We start from the raw sequence: 24,134 nt of genomic DNA on the forward strand, positions 1-24,134 counted from the left end.
ATAGGCTACTGGTTTGTACTGGGCTTCTAAACTGGTTTCTGGCTTCTGTTGTGTCTACCTTATTCATTACGTCGTTCTGCGTAAACACTTTAATTTAAACTCATTATTTTTACACAACAAACCGTCGTCTAATTGACTCCGTGTATTTTTCCCCCCTCATCCCTACACGAGAACTCATATAGCGAGCTCCACACGGGCATGGCGAGGTCAGTGACCGCGCACGCCGCCTGTTTATCTGTATGAGAGGTCCCCGGGAGCGCGCCCCCCCTGGCCAAGGAAGGTGAGCGAGTGTCTGGAGGGGAGGACTCGGGAGCGCGACCAGCCGAGGGATCGATCGGATTAAACTCGATTCGAGTGAAATTAACACAAAGGAGAGAAGAGCAACGCACACTAGTCGGCGAGGTTGCGGATGCGAGACACGCCGGAGAAATATTTAATGAAAAACATAAAACTTGAACTTTTTCCCCCCTCTGTTTATTTATATTTCATACGAAAAAAGGACCACGGTGGATTTTTTTTTTTCAAGCAAGCGGAGATACTAACCCTACCAACAAGGAGTTGATTTTGATAAAAAGCCTAAAGTGACCGAGCTTGCTGGGTAAGCTAACAAATGCATTTTTCGAATGAGTGGATTTTTAATTTTGTCTAACATATTTAAGTCCAAGAGCCTCGGTTTCATTGTAACCACAGGTTCTCGTTTAGGACCTTTTTATTCTCTCTGAATAGTAAGTTTTCCATACTTTTCAGCGCTGCCGGACTCTTTAATCCGCCGTGGCAGTTGGGATTTCAGTCGAACGGGCATTTCGGTCCGATCCGACTCGGTGCATGGGGTTGTGTTCAGGGCTGCCGGTTTATTTAGCGTCTCTTTTATTTTCTCACTTTCAGCAGAAAGTCATTGAAGGTCCATGTAGCTGCCATGCCGACATGCTAACAATAGCAAGTTTAGCTTTGCCACCCGCTGTATCGCTCTCTCTCTTCACACACACATACACATACACACACATACACACGCACAACAGTCCCATTACTCAGTTGAAAAGTGGAAAGAAAAAATTTCCAGCTCAACGCGGAGAGCGTCTCTGTCTCCGAGTCCGTTTCCCCCGACTACTTGTTGAATTTTGTAAAAGGAAATATTGACTTGATTGTGTTTTAAAAGTGTGTGTTAGCACTGTTAGCTAATTGTGTTGAAGCCTCCAGGAGACACGAGGTGGCTCGAGCGTAGAGGTGAGTCACTGGCCGACTGAATGAGCGCAGCTCTGAGGGAGATTCCCAGCGGAGGATACTTGGCATATTCGCCCAAAAACCGCTTCGCCTGGGTTGAATTAAAGTGTTTCCATATAAAACTACGAATAATAGTTGTATTTCTACTGAGTTAGTGTGTTTTTATTGGAAGGGGGCAGTGTGAAGTGTACGTAGTAGTCGCTAGTTTTATTGGACGGAAGGGACAGAGCAGTGGAGAGGAGGAGGGGGAGGAGGAGGGGGGTCGGCGAGGCCAGGCGGTCATTCCACACAACCGTGTTTTTTTACGTTGTTTCTAACACTATTTATGTCACCAAAAGCTCTCCAAGTGTACAGTGGGCACTCGTGCGCTGATGTGCAGCCTTGGAGTTGAGAGTAAAGTGTCTTATTTTGAGGGAAAAACCGTGATGAGCGCGTCGTCGCTCGGTCCGGAACGACGTGCGAAACACCGCTGATAGGCTAATTAGCCGTGCTGCTAGCCGCTGGAGGTTAGCCCAGCGCTAGGACACAGAAGTTCAGCTAGCCTGCTAGTGGCTCCTCATCCTCATTGTGTACGAGCGGAGACCATTACCCCCCCTACCCCCACCCCCGGGTAACCGTCGGCGCATAGCTTTCGGGCAGGGAATTTAACTTTATGAATCTTTCGTTTCACTTTTTTGTCGAAGTTAAAGCGCAAACTAAGACTACCTGTCCTCCCGAGCTGTTTTCTAAGTTTTGATGTTTGTTATGACAGATGGTTTTGTAACGTTGCGCTGTATCCGGCGACCTAAGTTTGATAAGCACCACGGCTACACTTGTTACTCGGTGCGGACGGGAGAAAAGGCTTCTCACAACACCTGCCGGTGCTTCTTACGGGACACACGGCCGACTGTGTTTCTCCCTCTCCAGCTCGCCTTCACTGCGCGTCCGTGCTGCTGCCCTCTCTCTCCATTATGTGTGCTACAATCGGTCAACTTGCATAATGGTCACCCTGTCGCTCTCACATATTTTTGACCGCGCTAAATTTACTGGAACAAACAAACAATAAAAAAAACCTTCGCGTTGTGCCCTTAGTGCGCACACACTGAAACACACACACACTCGTTGCTATTCATTCTCACATGGTGGTTTTATTCACAGTCTGACACATTCAGTGGACATGTGCTAGTTCGTTATTTTCCTCCTCCTGTCTGCTTCAGAGCCAGGAGCCTGCTACCCCCACCACCTTGTGTCTGTGAGCCAAGATGGCAGCTAGTCATGTTTAGCAGGCCACAGAGGGAGAGATAAGAGGCCCCGTCCACACACACAACAGATGTTCAGCACTATTTGGTCTCTCTCGTTTGTCTCCTTGTCCTTTCTTGTGGTTAAAGTTGAGGCACTCTTTCCTCCCTTTGGGCTTTAAAAAGGCTGCCTTGGTTTGTTAGAGAGGCAGCTGGTCCAAGTTGTTTTAACTTGGACACAAGTTTAATTCCCCCTTACGTGATGTGGATTTAGTGACAAATCAAACACTTTTGCATTTGAGACAGACTTTTATCAGCTTCATCTGAATACTGGTACTTTTTTCTTTTTAAACAGAGGCTGTTTTTTTTTCTCATTTAGTCTTTTCTGGAAGTTGTGTAGGTGACCTTGGAGTTGCTTGTCTTAACTTTGGCTGGTCGGCCTTGGGGTATAAAAAACATTTGACATGTGGATAATACCAGTATTCACAGAGTAAAATATTGCACTAACATTTATACCAAGTAACATGTTTTATTCTCAGTTTGTCTACTAGTTGCTGGATTACATTACTTTATCATTACTTTGTCACCAGGCTGTAAAAAAATCATTTTTCGTGAGTAAATACACATTTTTGATATTTGTCATTCTCGTGACCAACGGCCTCATACACACCATCAGAAATCCCTGCCACCTTACACTTAAGGGGTCAGTTGGGGGTACATTATACTAGGCAAAGAGACTCATACATGAACATTTACTTTAACACTTTTAATTTCCATACAAATATAATTGTTAGGTTACATGTGGTGGCTTTGTTCCGTTGCTCTACAGTGTTTGAGCCTCTGAATTGCTCAGAGCAAGAGGTCAGATGAGGTCAAATTGTTTTGTGCATCCCCTAATATCTATCAGACCACTGTAAAATGTGCTTGACAATACTGTTAATGTTGCGGCCATTCTTGATGCCTTTGACCATAGAACTTAATTCTTTTTTGCACATCGTCCCAAGGCGTTACCATCGGAGTGAAACACACTCTAGATGATTTTTCACTTAACGACTTTTTAAAGTGTCATTGTTAGTCATTTGCTTTGAAAAAAAATGCCCTCTTTCTAGTGTTGAACTCATCTTTCCTGTCCCCTAAGAGTTTTTTTTTTTGGGGGGGGGTTGTTTTGCCTCATGACTGGCACTGTAGCTTTAATCAATTTAAAAAACAATGCAAGCAAGATCAGGGGAGAATCACACACTTGAAACGGTGTATGGGTGATGCTGATTTGTTCTTATTTGCATAGTTTGTGGGGATTGTTGTATTTATGAGGTTGCTGCAGATTGTACGAACTTCCTTCCTGAGGGCTTTTTCACTCTGCACTTTTTTTCTTTTTTTTATGATCAGACACCAGACTTGAAAGTAATCACAGAAGCATTCTTGTACTTTTAATGAGGTTTATAAAAGCTGTAGTGTTTTTTTAGAGTTGTATTCTACAGACCAGCGGGAAGCAGGGAGCTGCTGACATCCAGTTGTTCCAGGAGGGGAGATGGGATGGAGAGCCTGGTGTTGGCTCAGCCTGAGCTCTAGTGTTTGTAAAGGTGGCCATTTTGTCTCCTATCATCATGGGATGTGGACGGCAAGCCCTGTTACTACAGATGAGAAGTGGTGCTGTTGTTTGTCTCTTTCATCTCGCCATCCCATCATCGCTCCACCTCCACCCACTCCCTGTTTGCCCATGAGCTCCCTCCTCTTCTTTCTGCTCTTCATTCACACCTTCTCTGTCTCTCTTGTTCTCTCTCTCCATCTTTGCTGTCTGTCTGACCCCCCCTCCACCCCCACACCCCCTCTTCCCAACCAACCACACACACACACACACACACTCATGCTCTCCCATTACCAGCCAAGAGGTTAGCACCATGGTGAAATTCAAAACTGTTGTCATGCCTGTCTCTCTCGCTCTCTCTCATCCCTCCTTCTCACCTGTCACTCCCTCTGCCCCCTTTGCTTCGCTCGTCTCCTCTATGCCCCCCCACCACCCCCTCCTGCAGCAAGGGCCTTCTGGACCAAGTGCTATGCCTAGAGAAGAGGCTGGTGTTAATAAAGCTCTCAAGTGTTTCTGTGTGGGCTGAATGTGTTTTTCGCTCTCTCTCTCTCATTTTGTGCATGTGTTTATGTTTCATCATATTTGTGGGCCCCTGTAACTGGATTGGACCCCACAAGTTTAAATTGTGGTTTGATGGTTTTTACAGGTCTGAGTTGGAATCAGGTCTTGGTCAGGTTAAGGGTTGGGATTAGGCATTGAGTTGTGATAGTTTTGGACAAGGGAGTTCTTCATGTCAGCGACGGATCCGCACAAAGATAGATAAACCACAGTGTGTGTGTGAGAGATGACAGCCTGTCAAGTACTCTGATCCATACATGTACCTGCCTTCTAATCTACCCTTGAACCCCCCCCCCCCCCGGTGTTGATGTATGACACATCCTGTGTTGCCTCTTCTTCCTTCTGTTATCATACATTGTCTAACCTTGCTGCTGCTGCTGCCGGGAAACAAATACGCAAAACTAAAACACGGGAAACATTCTGGCCTGTTGAATCCCAAAAAAATGTTCTGCATGGATTTCTGAAATGTGCCGGTTGTGTGTGTGTGTGTGTTGCGGCATCCATGCACACCCTTCTCCTGCTCCTCATTTCCACACAGCTGATGAGAATGTGCTTTGGGATCAACAACCTATAGGAGGATGGAGATGAATGTGAGGCTAGTAAGATGGGTCAATATGTGAAGCACATGCAAGACAAGGGGGATGTACCTCCTTAGAAAAGATGTGTGTGTGTACCTGTTCCCATCCCATCTCCTCTTAAATGATTCTTTTGCTCAGTGTGGTTGTTATTGTCAGCTGAAGTTGGTCATTATCTACTCTGCCACGGCAACTGGGATCCCATCAAGCTGAAACATAACCCAGCTGTAGTTGTAAAAAGCAGTTCATAGGACTTTGTTCAGGCCCACAACGGAAGCACTTTTGATCCTCAAGAAGAAGGTGGGGGGTGGGGGCGTCCACAGCTTTATAGCGAGGGCCCTGGCAGTTAATTGGTTGTTAGCAGGCAGGCAGGCGGGGCAGGGAAGGGAAGGGAAGTGGCCAATATCTGTGAAAACAGTCCAGACCTGCCTGCCCCATTGAGGGCATGTCAATTGTAGTGATTGATTGGGGGGAGGTGTAGAGGGGTGGTTAGCATGCTGGAGAGCCCGGTCTATATACCCCATGCGTGTGCGCCTTCCTGTTTGCTCTTGCGTGAAGGCCTACGCCACCGTCGTCAGGGTTGTGGGAAATTCATCAAGAAAACCCGTTCCTTAGTAACTCCTGTCTTATTCATATTTAGTTTAAAAATTAAAATCTAGACCGAGAATCAAGAAAGCACTCCCTGTGATGTTCTCATCAGAAGTATTTCCATGTACTTTCTCTACGCTGTGATGACAAATCTCTCAACAGCCCAAAACCACTGGTGGTTTTTTTTTTCTTCTTCTTCTTTTTTGAAAAAGTGGAAGAGGACTCCCAGTTTGTGACAAATCCTCTAGTTTTTGACAAGGCTCTCTCCTTTTGAAATTTAGAGTTGCAGGGTTTTTCCCCAAAAGCCTGTCGCGGTGGCAGTTTGCCGGTGTGAAAGCTCATTTGCATCACTGAGCAACTATTTCCCCCCACCTCACCTGCAGCAGTTTGATTTCTGATTGTCATGTAGGTTTACATCCTCCATATCAAATGGGGGGGATTTTCTTTATGATAAAATGATGCTTCTGATGTCATTCTCAGCGAGAAGAGTGGAGAGTGACCACGTTGGCTGTGCAGAGACCAGTGTCACAGGCACACAAGTTTTTTGTGATCAGTTGATACCAACTGACCTGTTACCATCACCTCCCACCCCCCAACCTGAGCTGGATGTGGACTAGATGCTGCAGCTTCTTATTGGACATGCTACTTGTATTATATTAATCTTACTTGGCACTTTATTAGGAACACTCTTGTCTCTCCCAATGCTCCCTTTTCAGTACAGCTTCAGTTTTTCATGATATGGAAACCAGTTTGCATTGCTAACCCCATTGTCTTTGTTAGCAGCTGTTGTGGAGTTAAAGGTCCAGTGTGTAACAACAATTGGCAAAATCTGAATACTACCCATGAATATATTTGTCTAACTGTATAATTGCTATAAAATAAAATTTGTTTGGGTTTCGTAGCTATATAATTCTTTATAATATAGCAAGGGTGTTGCTTTAGAAAGTGTCGCCATCTTGTGCCGCCATGTTTGTACGGCAGCCAGAACGGAAAATCTAGCCAGTCAGAGAGCGAGTTTTACGTTCATGAATAAACCTACGAAGAAGAAGGGGTAGGAAACAGCAGGCATGTCGTATAATAGTTTAGATCTTCACCTCATGAAATACTCCCAGTCGTGGTAAACATGTTTTTTGTCCTCGGAGGCACCCGTCACTTTGCCGATGGGAGGGGTGAGTGTGAGCGAGTGAACGCTGCAGTCTAGAATCTGAACGCTAGATACCATGATTTTTACACACTGGACCTTTAAGATTTTGCTACACAGTGGACTGTGTAGTGTGATATACAGTATGTTCATCATGTCTTCTTTTTTTCAGTTGGAGCTTCTGTTTAAAAGAAGCAAAAATTTAGTGGCCAGTGTGCCCTAAGAAGCTTGACGAGGAAGATAATTTTTAATGTTTAAAAGGTTGTTTTAAAATGAAAATGTGATGGTGTGAAGTGAACTTGGCGTTGTGAACCTGTCCTGTGTCCAGGACCCTGTGTCCCTCTGGAAGACACTGTGCCGTCTGGGTAGTAGAGTGGTTATCTAAGCTAAGGTAGCTTTTCTTTCAGCCCGAACTGATCCTGATTGCTACTACAGTGCTCGGTGGGTGTATATTGAACATACATTAGAAACGTGTTGCTCCCACTTCACAGCCAACACAGCTTGAGTTTCCATTCAAAGTGGCATACCGAATCGCTGCATGTTTCCATCCACGCAAATTATATGAATACCGGTATTAGGAGTTGGTGGTTGAGATAAACAGCCAGAAAGAGGGCAGTAAAGTAATTACCATCAACATCAAACCTCAACATAATGACAGACTGGAATTTATGGGTTTTTTTTCTCAGAGGAACATTGCAGTTGCCTCAGTGATCAGATGATTTGATGTGCTGCTGCTTTGTGTCTCGTCAGTGGAGCAGAAGCTTCAGTGGATCTGTAAGTCACAGGCCCCCGTTTCCTCTGCTTTGCTTCCTTCAGCTTTGACGCATCAACTTTTTTCGCTTAAGCCGAGATTCAGCCTTCTTCCTAGAAACACTACAACTCAAATTGAATCCCAGACATATTGAAATTACACAGAAAGACACGCGAGTAGAAAATTCACCCAGTTTCAGACCAAAAGAGAAAAGAAATGCTCCGTTAAAGAGCCATCACTCTGGTTTGACTTCCGCATGGTGGACTGTAGCTTTTGAAGGGTTCAAAATGATTCCAGCGACCTCAACACGTATGAACGCCCATCAAAATGTGACCCAGATTTGTCTTCCAAAATCTTGCTTCATTTGCATCAGGCTCATTCAGAACGCGTCTCCAAGCCCAAAAAGCATCTAGTGACCTCTTTAACGAGAGATCAGACACAGGGTATCTAACGCAATATAAATTCCCTTTTCGTAGTTGATCTGACTCGGTTTTCTGTGATTTGAGACGCCGCCCGTGTGCAGTGACTTGAATATCGACTTTGTGGGTCACACTTGCACCAGTGTTGTGACCGTTGGGAGCCGATCGACTCATCATTTTGACAGCAGAGACCGTCCCCTTCAGATAGCACTAAACGGAAGTGGAAGGCCACTCATCGTGACGGTCCACTGTATACAGAATGTTTTTTTTTTTTTTTTTTTTCTACTGCCAACTTTTGAAAAGTCGAGGAACAACTCACAATAATTATTATCTAACAATCATTTCCATCTTGTGTTGCTGCTCCTCTCCCAGTTTCTATTCTCCCCTCTCTCGCTAGATACTCTGACGAGAATGTGAGTGATTTCCAGAGACCAGACGCTCGGTTTCAAAATCATATAACAGGTTCTTTTAGCTCACTGAGCGCGCACACACACACACACACACACACACACACACACACACACACACACACACACACTCTCTCTCTCTCCCCACTAGCAGGTTCCTTTGCCCCCCCCTCCTTCTACTGTGCCTGTCTCTCGCCCTCTGTGTCCTCTGTGATCAGGCTGAGAGCTGGCCAGTGGTTTTTCCTACCACATGGTAAAGGCAGGGAACAGATTGGATAAACACAGCCCTTTCCTGCTGACCCACCCCCACTGCCCCCCCACCTCACACACACATACACACACTGTCCATTAACGAAGCAGCCGTGCGTAACATAACCAGATTTTCTCTAGCTTCACTGCTTCTCTCTTTCTTCTCTCTCTCTCTCTCTCTCTCTCTCTAGACCACCACCATCACCCCCCCTCCTCACCCGCTTCTCCTCCTCCTCCTCCTCTTCTCTCTTCCTTCCTTCCGGGCCTCAAATCCCAGCCCCAAACACACGGCCCTGCATCCCCTCACTTGAGCGTAATTACACACACAGCTAGCCAGCTCCTGCACGCTGTCCTCCATTTGGGAACAAAGGTATAAATTATAGCGGCTTAGATCCTAGTGGTAACGGGGGAGGTGGGTTGGGTGGGTGGGTGGGTGCACACGTGTTCTCCAGAGGAAGAGGGAGATCACTCAATATCAGTTGCATCTATTTAGGCGGCGTCTGCCTGTGAGCTTTTCGGTGTAGTTTTTAGTTTTTCTCGGGCTTTGTTGTGTTTGTCTGTGCCTGCCCGCGTCTCAGAGGAAACACGGTGTTGTTGACATGGCAGAGATTTCCTGTTGTAGAGCCTGGAGGCTACAGACAGTTTAGCCGCCAAACTGTTGACAGCACAGACAGGACTGCATTCAGTCGCTGTTGGCTGATCACTCTTCCTCCTTTCTGTCTTTCTTTCGTCACCGCAGACTCGGATTGTGTACACTTAAGTGATTTACGCCGCGGCCCATTGTGACTTTTTAAAGCATTTGCGACGGATAAAATCTGCAGATGTCCTTATTGCCGTCCAAGTTTAGAAAAAACAAACAAACAAAACTGATAAAGAAACAGATGGTTTTGACCTCTCAGATCAGCACAATGTCCAAACTGTCCTCCAGATTCCTCCGACTAGGACAGAGAGTCGTGCAAACACAGTTGAGACCTAGAAACATTCGGCCTGTGCCAAAGCGGAGCAGAGCGCCTACAGCTTTTCATTCCACACACGGTGACGTCAGAGACCAACACACCTTTACTCGGTCTGGAAGAAGTTATTACTTAAATGATGCGGTGTAGGAACAGGTAGAACCAGAAATTTGACACGTGGGTTTTGTTTATGTTGTTGACACATTTTCAAATGTTATAGCCAACAAATGTGTAGGTGCAAGAAGTTGACATTTAAATTGCATAAAACTTTTTAGTATTTTTTTTTAAACAGGACTAACCACTGGTCCAGTTGTGAGATTCGCCACATGTGAGTGGGACACATGTGCGGTCGTGCATTGATGACTGTTTTCATTAGAGTTCCTGTTTGGGTTTGTGTTAAATGAAGGCTCATCTCCACTGCTGCACTCTGAATGGCCGTGTAATGCCTCTGGGCTGCTGGAGAGGCCATTCAGTCGCACTCAACTTGGCAGCGACGTTCTGTGGTTTCAACTCGGCTGAACGGGACCGGCCTCGATAATTGTGGTTTTGACAGAGCTGCACAGTCAGTGTGTGAATTCCTGAGCCGCGGCACCGGCCATCGCCACTTCATTTATCAAGTCGGCTCCGACCGTACGTGTCGGAGCCGCTCGGCGATCGGGTACGGTTTCAGGTGAGAGAGGAACATGTGGAGCTGTTAATTATGTTGTTGGACCTGGCAGCGTGCGTGTGGCCGCCTCCAAAAAGCTAGATAAGAAAACGGTTTCAATCAAAGCGCTTCTGCAGTTTCTCTGGTTTCAGTTTGAGTTAGGTTGCAAAACGGACTTGATTCCTGTTTTCAAATCATCTCAGCTGCCACACTGATTTAATTTGTCATGAGTGGCCAGCACACTGCCTAGTGCCTATTGTCAGGCAGCAGGTTCCCTAGAATATACAGCTCACAGTACAGCATGGCCATCATTTGTGTGTATTGTAGGTAGAGGTAGAAGTGGCTGATCTGACATCGAGATCATAACATGGCTTGAATTATAACCCATGATCAGCGCTCCTCTGCTTTCTTCAGGTGCTTGTCTGCTGGACGTCCTGTCTCCTGTTTTCAAATTGTGTCACAACAGCTTTACCTTTAGCTTATGTTATTTTACAAATTGTATTTATTAGCCTCTATTTCTAAGTGTTTTAATTTGAAGGTTCATTCGCTGCAGACTATCCACCTTTTTCCGAATGTCAAAAACGGAAGCCGGTTTTGCTCTTATGGTGGAATTGTATGTTAAAAGTTGCCGTGATGATCCATGCATTTCACCAGATTTTCAATGACGAAGGGAAAAAAAAAGATCAATGCTTTTATCACAACTGGTTAGCAACAGTTTAACTAAATACTGCATAGGGTACACTGTATGCCAGAGTAAAGTCGGATTACACACCTTAATAAATGTATTATTCAGTCAATATTTTAATTAGCAGCTATCTTGATCATTGATAACTCCAGTAACTTTTCAAACAGGCCTGGTCCATGAGGAGTTTCTGATTGGGGGGTAAAAACATGGTGCGACTTTGATTTCATGGTTCCTCAGAACAAAGTAGCCATTGTTGTACCTGGAATCAGACTGTTGGTGCACCATAGATAACGGTGGCTGCTCTCTCACAGGGGTGATGAAGTTCTTCTACTGAGTCATCATCTTGAAACCGGCCCCTCTTTTTCGGAGGTTGATTATTAACAGGCTGTCACCTCTGAAAACACTGATAAGATCAGCGTGCGCTCGTAAAGCCGCATAACTGAACACAACCTCTCAGTTGTGTCACTATTGTTTTCTCTTTCTGGCTGTGAACAGTTCATTGACAGGCCTGAAGAGCAGCCTTGCTATTGGTAACAACACACACATGTTAACCACCATGTGTTTGAGCCCATGCTGAGAAGCAAAGTGGTTTTATTATGCTGTGATATACAGCTGCAGCTATTATTATTATTATTATTATTATTATTATTATCAGTTATGTGATAAACGGATCACTCTTGTCCAAACAACAGTTCAAAACTCAAAGAGATGCCACAAGCATATTTCCTACCTGTGGGAAACGCTGTATTTCATACGCTGAGTGGTTACAGCGGCAGATGGAGATGACTCAAATTTGGCTTTTTAACACTCCCGCTTCACTTGATTTGTTTCTGAGGGCACACTACACCTCACTACGATGTTGACATGTTCACACTGAATCAAAATGCAAAGAGCCTTGCGTTGGTGTGGGTGTGTTGCTACAGTTACCACAGAGAAATGTGAGTCCACTGCGAAGACTTGATCAGATGGCGAGACATTACGCAGCACCTCGGAAAAAAGTTATGAATAAGAGCCGCGGCGTGATTGATAAAAACATGACTGAACATTCAATATGCAACTTTGGTTTTAAAGGTACAACATGTCACAACAGATCATTCTGAATGAAGCATCGTGGTGCTGGCCTACAAATCAGACTCTCCATATGGTAGAGGAATATGAGGGCTGCAACTGCAACGATTATTTTCATTATCGATCAATCTGTTGATTATTTGAACGATTAATCGATTAGTTGTTTGGTCAATCAAATCTTGAAAAATGTTAATCAGTATTTCCCAAACCACAAGATGATGTCTTCAAATATCTTGTTTTGAAGAGAGACTCAGTTTATTGTCATAAAGGAGCAAAGAAATCAGAAATATTCACATTTTAAGAAGCTGAAATTAAAAAATCTCAAACCGATTATTTTATTATCAAAATAGTTAACGATTAATTTAATAATTGATTATTGTTCGGTTAATGGATTAATTGTTGCAGCTCTATTCTGAATGAATCATTGTGGTGCTGGCCTACAAATCAGACTCTCCATATGGTAGAGGAATATCAGGGCTGCAACTAATGATTATTTTCATTATCGATCAATCTGTTGATTATTTAATCGATAAGTTGTTTGGTCAATAAAATGTTGAAAAAACCCAAAAGATGACGTCCTCAGATGTCTTGTTTTGTCCACAAATAAAAGAGATACTCAGTTTATTGTCATAAACAAACAAACAAAACAAAAAATATTCACATTTAAGATCAGAGAATTTGAACTTTACTTTTCTACCGATTATTTTATTATCAAAATAGTTGACAATTAATTTAATAATCGATTATTGTTGCAGCTCTATTGTGAATGAAGCATTGTGTTGCTACAGAAACGCCCTGGCCTGCAAATCAGACTCTCCATATGGTAGAGGAATATGCTTGTTTGGCACAGATAGCGTCCAAAATGATGTCATTTGCCATCCCACAAAACCTGCAGCTCATCACAACCACTCTATCAGACGATATAATCATTTCTCTTCCACATCGCTCAGCTGAATCACACAGAAACCGTCCTTGATGCTTATGAGGTAAACAGAACCCGCGCTGTTGATGGTTTCCTAGATGACGGTGGACAGTATAGATGCCTACCTCTTCCTCGTGGTTGTCAGGGTAGATGTGGTCCACCCCCCCTCTGGGCTCCTCACCACGTGTAGCCTTACGGCAGAAGGAGGAGGAGGAGGAGAGAGAGAGGGGTGTGGTTGGCTAAATGCCTCATCCTTTGATGAGATTTGACGTCTAAATCGGCACATTGACCGTTCACCTAATTCCCTCTGTGGTAACAGCTGGGCCTCGGTTGCCAAACGTGTGCGTGTGTGTTTTGCGTGTGTGTTTGCCGTGAGATAGAGATGAGCATTTGAGCCGGGGCCGAAATGGAAGAGGAGAGAGGAGGAGGAGGAGGCCGGGCGTCTGCTCCACGGCCCAGGGAACATTCACTCTGCGAGAATCTCTTAGTAGAGCTGTGATCTGATGAAAGCCCCAAGGAACACACACACAGAGAGAGAGCCAACCAGCGCTGATATAACTACAGTTATTCTGTATCACACAACTCATTGTAACATAGTGTGTGTCGGGCAGAGCTGACAGGAAATCAGTTGCCTTTGTAGTAGCTTGCAGCAAAGGATGTGAAATTACACTTGATTACTCTCACCTGCCACAGACGCATACACACACACACTTTTTTTTCTAGCCTGTAGTGATTGATTGAAATACACAGGAAGTGATGTAACACAACAGTGTTTCATAGCTGCTGCTTTTACTACTGTGGCCGGAGAAGCTGAACATAAGTTTTGTAATGGATTTGCATATCGGAACGGATGAGAGGGATTTTTGCTTTTTTTTTTTTTTTTTTCCATCTTAACAAGTTAACGATGAATAGACAAATGAGATAAATTCACTGCTGCTATCAGAGGCTACTGTGTTGAATGTGTGTTTGCTTCTTACTCAGCTTACTAGTTGATGTTGAAAACCAAAAATCAGCACACCTTAAATGTCACTGTGGCCACTCCATTTGCTTATTTCCATAGATAGATAGATAGATAGATAATCTGAGTGCTTGAATGGGTTCATAACATTCAAATCACCCATCTATTGCCCCCCTGGATATACAGAACCAAGTAGGACTTTAACAAATTAAATATGAGTGTGGCGGCACCGCTGGCTGTCAAACTGCTACTGTGGAAAGTACAGAGATGTCAGTCTACTTAACTTAAATGCTATGTTTCCATCTCTGCCAGGAGCACACAGAGGTAATGGTATATTACAAGTATAGTAGTACTTACCATTTAAATATATTGTTCCCGAGTGCCATTATTGAAGCTGAAGAAATCTTGAACATAACGTAAAAAAAAAAGCAGAGAGCAGCATCTGTTGGAAGTGTTTCAGAAAGAAACAGAGCGATGGGCTTGTTAACTGGTATTTACACAACAAGAATGGATGCTTCCACCAGGAGGCCAAAAGGCCAAGGGCCTGGAGGAAGGCTCTTTAATGGTGCTTTGTGTCATGTTAATGCTTACTGCTGGTCCACTGTAAGACTGAATGACCAACTGTACCTTGAACAGCAGGTGTGATGGTGAAGCACTGACTCATACATTCACTTGCTTGGTCTTGGTTAGTGTTTGTTCTTAAATGATGTAAAATCTATTCAGGAATGATACCTGGCACAGCACCACCTGATATTGTAGCTGATAAAAGCTAATGAACATAAAAATTAGAGGAGAAAGATGGGCAGGTATTTTATAGTCATAACAGCAGTGATACACTCAACTCAGTTTCATGGGTGTATGGAGCGGACTGCCCCCGACCAAAGATTTTCTTGGGCGACCAATAGTCATCATTTAGGGTGATTAGTCGACTAACCGGCGCAGATAATGAAACGCCATTAATGAATGAGACTGTGCCCCCACCCCCGGCCCTCATTGGACGATACACAGCCATAGTCTCACACATCACACAGCTCATGAACAACCGCAACATCGCAGGGACCGCCCCCATTCATATAAATTTTGAATTAATTTTGAATTAATTTTGACAAGACATGGCTCCAAGTGTTTTTTTTTTTTCCTGCGACCAATCTACCAATGAAATTTTGGTCGCGTAATGACTTCTCGGTCGACTATTTGGGGGCAGCCTTAGTGGCTATTGACTGAAATTACAAATGGCTAGAACAACGAGACCATTAACATCTGTACACTGAGGTGAGCGAGTGGCTGAAATGCCTGGATAACAGTGGGGCCACCCTATGAACACATGTGGCTGTGACTGACCGAGGGAAGCGAGGGAGCCAGTCTCCCCATTGGTCAGCAGAATGTCATGTGACCGAGTCATGAAGGTACCCCACCACATGGGGTACAGAGCACTGCAGTTTACCCACGGGCAATTGCCCTTTCAAAGTGAATTCGCCAAAACGTTTTAGACTTCCATCAGCTCCGTGCAATAAATCTGGTGACTTTGTGGACAAAACTTGGCTTCCTTCTCCAAGGATGGAGCTTTTACTGGCCTTGCCTGAGAGACACATCTCTCCTGCATCCAGCCAAAAGACTAAATGACAGAGAGAAGTAGCCTCCATCTTTCTCTCAACTAGTAAATACAGCCTAAAGGACAGCACAAGTTGTTTTTAAGTGTCTGGGGATTTTATCAACTTATGTTGTGATTTAAGGCTTGTAGTCGCAGCTTGGACATGATTTAGAAGTGACAGCTGGTGGCTTCATGATGGGGAGCACTTCAGTCACTGTTTCTGACTGACAACAGTAAAATAATGGGGGAAAACATAGCTGTATTGTGAATTCAACCATATGTGCATACTGTATCAGCACAGAGGGACCAACGCAAATACAAAGCAGTGATGTCAGTTGCTTGTGGCACTCCTTACAAGGTCCAGTCAGGTACCAGGTTCTGCTTAAGTCCTGCTTCTGCAGTGTTAACTCTGTGACTGAGAGCAGCATCCAGTTTTTCAATCGTTCACATCGGCCCTGTGACAGGAAACAGCGGCGCTTGTGAAACACACAAACGCTACACTGCCACTTAATATTTGCCATTTCTTTCCTCTTATCGCTGTTGTTTCTGTGACACCAAAAGGATTCATTTGACTCAAAAGCATGACTGCTGTGTGATTACCAAGCTGTCCAGGATGTACTCTGTTTCTCGCCTGATACATCCTGGGCTAACTGTACACTCAAATCCAACTTATTTGAGGCGTGTGTGTTTTTTTATTTTAAGTCCTTTTCCACCAAACTAGTTCCAGAGCCGGTTCTTCGCTTTCCCTCCGCCTAAGCACCGGTTCTTGGTTCTTAAAACTGGTTCCAAGAAAGCACCAACTCCAAGCTGGTCCAGGGCTAGGAACCGATGATGCAAGGGGCTGGGAGCGGACCAAACAGGAACAGCTAAAACATTGAACGGCCATTTTTTAAAGCGACAACAAGCGCCTGGTGTTAGGAAAAGCAAACTGGTTCTTTGGAGGCACTAGGCTGGAACCAGTTGAGCACCGAACTGGCATCAGGTTCTTTTGGGTGGAAAAGTGGAGTGTGAGTGTGGTGTGGTGGTGGCTGGGGGGTTGAAGGAGTCTGTGCAATCCTCCCTCAGCCTCCTGTACACCTACTCGTTCATGCATGCTTAGATCCACTTACAGCGCCTTGACCCTCTCCGTCTGATAGACTGAGTGTCGGCTTGGTCGCCCCGTCTCTCAGATGTTTCCTCACATTACACATTTAGGTTTTCCCTCTATAGCCAGTCCCATCAGACAGCACTGGGCTAGCTAGCCACATGGCCTGCTAGCCCAGCCGCTACCCAGCGCTTGGCTGCTGTGTGGAAGGCCCTCCCTGGTCTGTTGGCTGGCTGATTGCTGGCCGACTGGATGGCAGCTGCTGCTGTTCAAACAGAGTTGCATCTGCTGGGCCCTTTTGTTCTAACACACACACATTCAATGACTTCAAGTGTGTGTTGAAAAAGAAAGAAGCTCTTTTGTTCGGTTGTAAAATGGAGGTGGGGGAGGGTTTGGAAGGAGTGCTAATATGAAGAGTGTGTGTTTTGGGTTGTGTGTGAATGAGGGAGAGTTTTTTTTTTTTCCAATTGGTGCATTTTTTTTCTGGGCTGGTTACAACAGATTAACTTGCTAAACATGCAAGTTAATCTGTTGCACCTTTGCACAAGAGCCAACAGGCTGCTGAGACGGTTGAACAAATGAGTTTGTGTGATGAACTATCCAAACAAGGACAGTAACTTTGGGCAAACTAAAAACTTGTGCTGGCCAGGATTGTGATTTATTTATGAGATTACTTTCTAAAATGTGAAAATTTCATGGTTAAAACTAAACAGTGAAATGCAGGTAAAAATAAGTGTTCAAATTATTTAATTGCTTTTTGCTTGATGTCAAAATCTTGCTTGCCATGTAATAAGAATTGAACAAGTTTGTTTAAACTATTGACAAAGTAAGATATTTCCTAACCCCTCCTTCTCTCTCTCTTCAGAACCGAATGAGGACCATGGAGTAACAAGCTTCAAATTAGCAGCTAGCTAATTAGCTCCTCACTGCACAACACACCTCCCTCCATCCAGCCCCCTCTCCATCCGAGGGCCCACCACCCAGCCATGGCGGACCCAGGGATGCTGAGTTTATTCGGGGACGATGCGGGGCTGTTCTCAGATGGACTGGACGGTCTGGGAGGTTGCTTCCCTCAGCAGCCTGCCCCCGGCCAGCCCAACCCCCTAGCCCAGCAGACCAATCCCTCTCTGAACCACGAGCACCAGGGCAACCGGGGTTACCACCAGGGAATGATCCATGGCACCGGGACCGGACCGGGGCAACCGAAGCTGGGGCAAATGTACGACCACGGCCCCTACGCGGGCTACGAGCAGTCCGGGGCCCCGGGGGGTCGAATGATGGCCCAGAACGGCCCCACCCAGGGGCCGCCAAATGTGAATCCGGCCATGAACGGCATGGCCTCCCACTACCATAACAACCCAGCTAACTCCAGCAACCCCTGCCACGGGTACCCGGGCGACGCTGGCGGAGGAGGTGGCGGTGGGGGCGGGGTCTGGGGCCAGCAGCCGCAGCAGCAGCAGCAGCAGCAGCAGGCGAGCAGACCGGCCTATCAGACGCCGCCGACGCAGCCGGGGGCCGGCCCCAATCAGATCGGAGGCTACCAGATGTCTCAAGGCAACTACGGCGGGATGCAGGGCCCGCCCACACCCAACGCAGCCCGCATGACCCAACACTACGCTCCGCAGACCATGGCCCCACCCCCTCCCGCTCAGGACCCCTCTCACTACCTGGGACACGTCGGGATGGGAGGAGGCCAGATGCGACACCCGCAGCCCCAGCCGCAGCCCCAGGGCTACCCCAACATGGGCCACGCACCCCGATACCCGCACTCCCCGTCCCGACAGCCCCCGCATGCCCACCAGCACCAACAGGGCATGGGGGGATTCGGGGGAGGGGGAGGCCAGTACCCCGGCTACCAGGCCCAGTACGGAGCCATCGGACCCGGGATGGGCCAGAGCGCTAATGCTAACATTAGCACCAACAGTGGCCAGGCCATGGGGCCGGGGCAGCTGGGCCAGAGGTTTACCCAGGGATCGGGCCCGGCAGCGGGGCAGCAGGGCCAGCGGTACCCCCCCGCGCCGGCGCACCAACAGCAGCCCCTCCAGACCCACCCTGCCCCTATGCAGCAGCAGGCGGGCCAGCAGGGCCAGCCTATGCACCCCCTAAACCACACCCAGCACCCCCAGAACGTGCCCCAGTCCCAAAACCAGCCCCCATCTCACCTCGCCCCCCCAGCTCAGGGATCCTACCCCTCCCCCTCATCCATGTCCCCCATGCGGGTTCTGGGAACCCCAACCCCTCCCCCCCAGCAGGGCAGACCCCCCAGCGCAGGACTAGCCGGGCCGCCGGAGGTGGCAGGGTACACAGCCCTGCAGTCTCCGCCCAACGCTATGCCTCATCCTCAGAGGACTCCCCAGACTCCTTTATCTGCCCCGCACCCCCAACACCAGCAGCCCCACGCCATGCCCCCCAACGCGGGGCAGATGTACCCGGGCATGGGACCACAGCGCGGCGCACAGATGGGTCCAAACAGGCCCCAGCTCCAGCAACAGCAAGGTAAGCTCCGCACAGCTGGAGCCTTCCTTATTTCTTTACTTTAACATTTTATTTTATTTAGAGACAATGAAACTTCACTGTAAACATTTACATAGTAACAGGTAGAAAAATATACATTGACATTGACAACATTGATTTGATAGTTTAGCTGTCTCATACCCTTCATGTAGTATGTGAATAATAAAAAAAACAAACAGGATTACCGGTATATTGATAGTTGTGATCCAAAACTCATTGGATTTTTAAAATTCTGTTACACCCATAAAGTATTGGAGAGAGTGTATTTGGCAATATTTGACATTAAAAATGAAAAAGTTTTTTAAATCTTGCACATATCTCTACCTCATTAAATATGTCGTCCTGGAAATACTATATGCATGATGCCAGATGAACAGAATGGACGATGCAACAACCTCAGACGTGTTGTCAGCCCAGATGATGTAGTTGCAGCTCTACACTAGAGCTGTCAATCTCCACTCAAATCAGATTCAAATTTCTAATGCTTCTTATGTTAAATATTCACATTTTAATTGGTTTTCTTTTTTATGTTTCCTATAGCTCATCACCTGCACCAGCTTATTATTACGTCCCGTGTCCACTAAAGGGCATTCCAACCAAATATGTTATGTAACATTTGCAAGTTTTACCAACTCAATATCAAACTTTAAGAAGGGAAATCAAAATTTTATAAGTAGTGGTGCAACGGATCACAGTTGATCCGTGATCAGCACACACAAGTGGTGGTGGATCAATCGATTAAAACATGTTTACTAGCCCTTAATTTGCGTCGTTGCAGAAGGCAGACGTTGGAATTTCAGTTTCCACCTTAGAATTTTCTCATTTTTAATAGAATTTGAATTCAGAGTTCAAAAAGCGTAGTTCGTTCTGACGGCCCCAGCCTACACAACACACCGTTTCTACTTGTTGTCGGTGGTTATATTGTCCCCCTCTCCTCCCCAGGACCTCACGAAGCTCCAGTCAGCCAGGGAGGGGACCAGCGTCTGCTGCAGGCCCAGCAGCAGGCCTCTCGCAGCGGGCAGCCCCTGCAGTCCTCGCCCATGGGCTTCCAGTGTCCACCTGTCAGCCAGCACGGAGCGCCGGCCTCAAACCAGGGTTTAGCGCCGGCTGCCCAGAACGCTCAGTCGCAGCAGCAGGCGCACCTGCCCCCCCACCACCTGCAGAGCACGCCCCCCCAATCCAACCAGGGATCCAACCCATGGGCGCCCACGCCTCCCACCTCTCACCCACTCTCCTCCCCCCCTCTCACCCCACAGAAAGTGCCTCACATACAGGTGAGTCTCCGTCAAACAAACGCTTTGATGTGGTAGCATCACTGCGTGTGTGTGTGTGAGTGTGTGAGAGATGGAGATCAAAACTATGTGCATTTGTTTTCATGTGTGGGTGTATTTCATCTGAATGTTTATTTTTCATGTGGGTGGGGGAATGTGTGTGTTTAGAGTGTAAGGGAAGTGTGCAGTGTGTGTGCATAAATGTGTGTGTGTACATGACATTTGAAAGCACAGCGGCGCATCGGGCCCTGCTTCACTGGGGTTTTGTGTGCGTTCATATCGGTGTGTGTGTTTTTTTTTGTTTTTTTTGCCCTTTGTGTCTTCTGCTTTCGGCCTTGTGTGGTTGTGGTTGTGTTTCCGTGTGTGCGTGCGTGTGGGGGGGGGGGGGGGGATGGATTTTTGCAGCTGTTTGTTTCCTGTGAGCTGCATATCCTGAGACACGTGTGCAACACACATACACACACGCATGCACATACACAGAGAGGCGCCACCAACATAATCTCTCCTCCCTCTTGCTCCCACATCTCCCCCCCACCCCCCACCCCCTCCTCTGCAGAGGAAACCTCCCTTCCTGTCTCTCCTTTCTCCCCGTCTCCTCTCTTTCCGCTCCCTCTGCCTGTCTGTCTCTCTGTTTGTCTTATCCATTTCAGAGGGGGGGGGGGGGGGTGTCATCTCTTCGTTAACGCTGCGCTGGCCGGATGTCCAGAGAGTCAGACAGTTTGTGTAGCCGGATGTCCAGAGAGACAGTTTTGAAAGAGGAGACAGTGAGAGGGGGGAAAGGAGAGAGAGAGAGAGAAGAGGAAAGCGGGGAAAAAAAAAAGCTGGAGGGTGATTAAGAGATTGGGGGAGGGGAAAACACTAAGAGGAATGAAGTGGGAAAACAAGCAAAGATCTCAAGAGAGGGAGTCTAGGATCTCAAGCAGAGAAGACGGGGAGGAAGGAGGGGGGAGGCTGGTGGGAAGCGGTTCGCAGTTCTCAATGGCAACTTCCATGTTTGTGTGTGAGCGTGCACCGTCACCGCTGCCCTGCGTCACGTGCCCCCCCTGGCTTCCATTAGCTTGTTTTGTTGCTCAAAGCCCCCTTTCTCCACTGACCCATTCACACACAATGGCAGCCCTGTGGCCACACACACACACGCAAAGAGAGAGAGAGAGATCTAGTCCCCTCTTTCTCTATCATTCTAGCTCCCTTCTGCTCTCTGACCAGCCCCCCCACCCCCACCTCGCAGCCCGCGCTGCTGCCATTCCTGGTTGACATTTCAGCCGTCACACTTAATTTATCCAGCACTTCTGACCTAGATGCCAGGTTGACTGGTGAGCTCCCGGTCCTCCTCGCTCGCCCGTGCCCACAACGCCCCACCACCCCTCCTAAGATTCTAGCTTCAGGCCCGCAGCCCCCCCCCCCATCAGCGCCCACGATCACAGACACACACACGTCGACAGCGCGGCTTGGGATAGTGCGGTCTGGAATGGGACGGCAATTGTGCCTGGAGAAATAGGATACCCTATCTGGAGTAGTACTAGCAGTGGTGTGTGTGTGTGTGTGTGTGCGCTGCGCAGGAGGGAGTTCTCTCTGTGCCTCATGATGCACTTGTTAGAAAGAGACACACACACACACACACACCCCAAGCTGGCCAGTCAGTCATGATGACTGTATGTCTGGTACTCTAAGCTCCATCTGTTCACTAAGCATGGTTATTACACACACACACACACACACACACACACACAGGCGCGCGCACGCACACACGCACGCCTGCCTTCGTCAGCAGCTCAAGGTCACAACTCTGGCAGAGCGCTGCGCTGTGACCTTTATTCTACATCTCACACACACACACAGTGTGTTGCGTGCAGCGCTCTAGCTGACATATAACATGCCTGGCTCGCCCCTCCCCCTCCCCCGCACCCTGTCAGCGAGCTGCCGTCGCATCCATCTCACCGAGGATATGCATCTTGGAGGACACGCTTCTGACGATCCCCACAGTAGTGTGAATTTCAACACTGAAAAGGTTCCTTGAATGCCTCGTAGTCTTCTCTCAGTGATACTCAGACACTCGCCTTAACACTGCTGTTTGTTTCTGTTCATCATAGTTGTTGATTATCCGTCCTATCAGAGCAGGGGATACCTACTTACCTACCTACCTACCGACACGGTGCCACAGACCATTAGTTTGGTTTCATCCTTATAATGAAAGATGACACATTGGTCTTTGGAGGGCACGTCATCTCTGTGTGGTCACTTCACCCAGCTGCTTCTCAGCCAGCTGACTGACTCATCTTGGTTTTGGTGGTGGAGGTTGTATGGAAAGATCTTACCCTACCCTACCTGAAGAGCCCGCTGCTGCTAGTGTCTGAAGGCTGCGTTTCCTTCTGTACATATGCTAGATGATTTAAAGGGACATTGTGTAACTTCTCCTGTTATCTATTCACAAAAATCGATTATTTAGTTCAAAAGTACGTTTTTCATTCATCAGTAATCCCCCCCATCAGCAAACTGAAGTGTTCCGATAAGCTCTGAATTTGCCGTTCATATCATTCATATATACATGGAGCGGGTAAGCTCGGTGCTGGCTGCCATGTTTTTACGTTCAGTGGCAGTGTGACGGTAGGAAACCACGGAAACTCAGCGGAGACACCGGAGCTGTCGGTTCAGGTCGAGGTGGCGTCTGTGAAAAGTCACTGTGGTAACGCAGTGAGGAGGAATGGAGCGTTAAACTGATGCTGCATTCACGTGCACAGACGGCCGTTGGTAATAAACCAGATGTCGAGAAAAAATCACACACAAAAACACTTTCCCCATAAAATGTGCAAAATCAATGTGCAGTTTTAAAAAAAAAAAATTACCACAAACAGGTCTCGATCATCACAAAAGTATGAATAGGCTACTAAATGACAATATTGCAGCAGGGAAAATGAATGGGAATAAAAGTACTTTGCATGTGATCATCTTCTACAGTCAGGAAATGGAAGAGAAAGGCAAGCGGTCATATTTTTAGAAGACAATGTTATTAAATGCAAACTCTGCGGGCTAGGACTGACATACGCTGGTGGAGGTACAGGTGCAATGCTTAATCATTTGAAAGGGACAAATCATGAGAACCAAAACGTTGCTTGCAGCTGCACAGGTCCCCGACAACAGGCATCAGACAGCTTCACTTGCACCTGATATGCAACAAACATGGAATTAATGCAAATTTCTGAACGGCTCAACAGTTAAACACTAAAGTTACGGCCGCTTAAACCTAAAGAATATCCATTTGTCAAATCAAATCCCTACATTATATCATAGTTTTGTTATCAAGATTTCTGAATTGAAATTGGTTTTAACTTTTAAAGGGACCATGGATTTGTTAAGACATATGCTTGAAGGTACAGTTGGGATCTTTTTGCCTGCTTCAGTATCTGTCGACCCACATTTGATGGACTGAAACACGACGAACCAAAAGCAAGTACTGAGAAAGTGCAGTCAAGCTTTGCAAAGGCTGGGTGTGGTACAGCAGAAGCTAATCATGGCACAACAATGATTTGATGCAAGACAGTTTTCAGACAGAAAAGTAATCATATAAAAATCATTATATATCCATTTCTACCACAGATGAGCCCAGAACAAACCGGTTTGGTCTTGTATGTCGGTCCTGGACATAGAGACGTGGACCTGATCACATCAGATCCTGTTGAATGGAGGGAAGTAGTAGGCAGCTGATGGACAGACAGAGGACAGAGCATGGTTTC

The 24,134-nt window shown here is 46.7% G+C and overlaps 1 protein-coding gene across 2 annotated transcripts in view; it reads left to right on the plus strand.

The window, feature by feature from the left end:
• The first annotated feature begins 302 nt into the window (after window positions 1-302).
• The window catches only part of chd7 (chromodomain helicase DNA binding protein 7), a 74,259-nt gene continuing 50,427 nt past the window's right edge, over window positions 303-24,134 (plus strand). For both annotated transcript variants that reach the window (XM_085806095.1, XM_085806096.1), the window contains exons 1-3: window positions 303-598; window positions 17,484-19,114; window positions 20,075-20,406. In XM_085806095.1, coding sequence (XP_085662221.1) covers window positions 17,605-19,114; window positions 20,075-20,406 — 1,842 coding nt within the window. In that variant the 5' untranslated portion in view covers window positions 303-598; window positions 17,484-17,604. The remainder of the gene's footprint in view (window positions 599-17,483; window positions 19,115-20,074; window positions 20,407-24,134) is intronic.

The sequence above is a fragment of the Trachurus japonicus genome, chromosome 17, assembly GCF_045865225.1.
Source record: "Trachurus japonicus isolate A0001 chromosome 17, Traja_1.0".
NCBI lineage: Eukaryota > Metazoa > Chordata > Actinopteri > Carangiformes > Carangidae > Trachurus > Trachurus japonicus.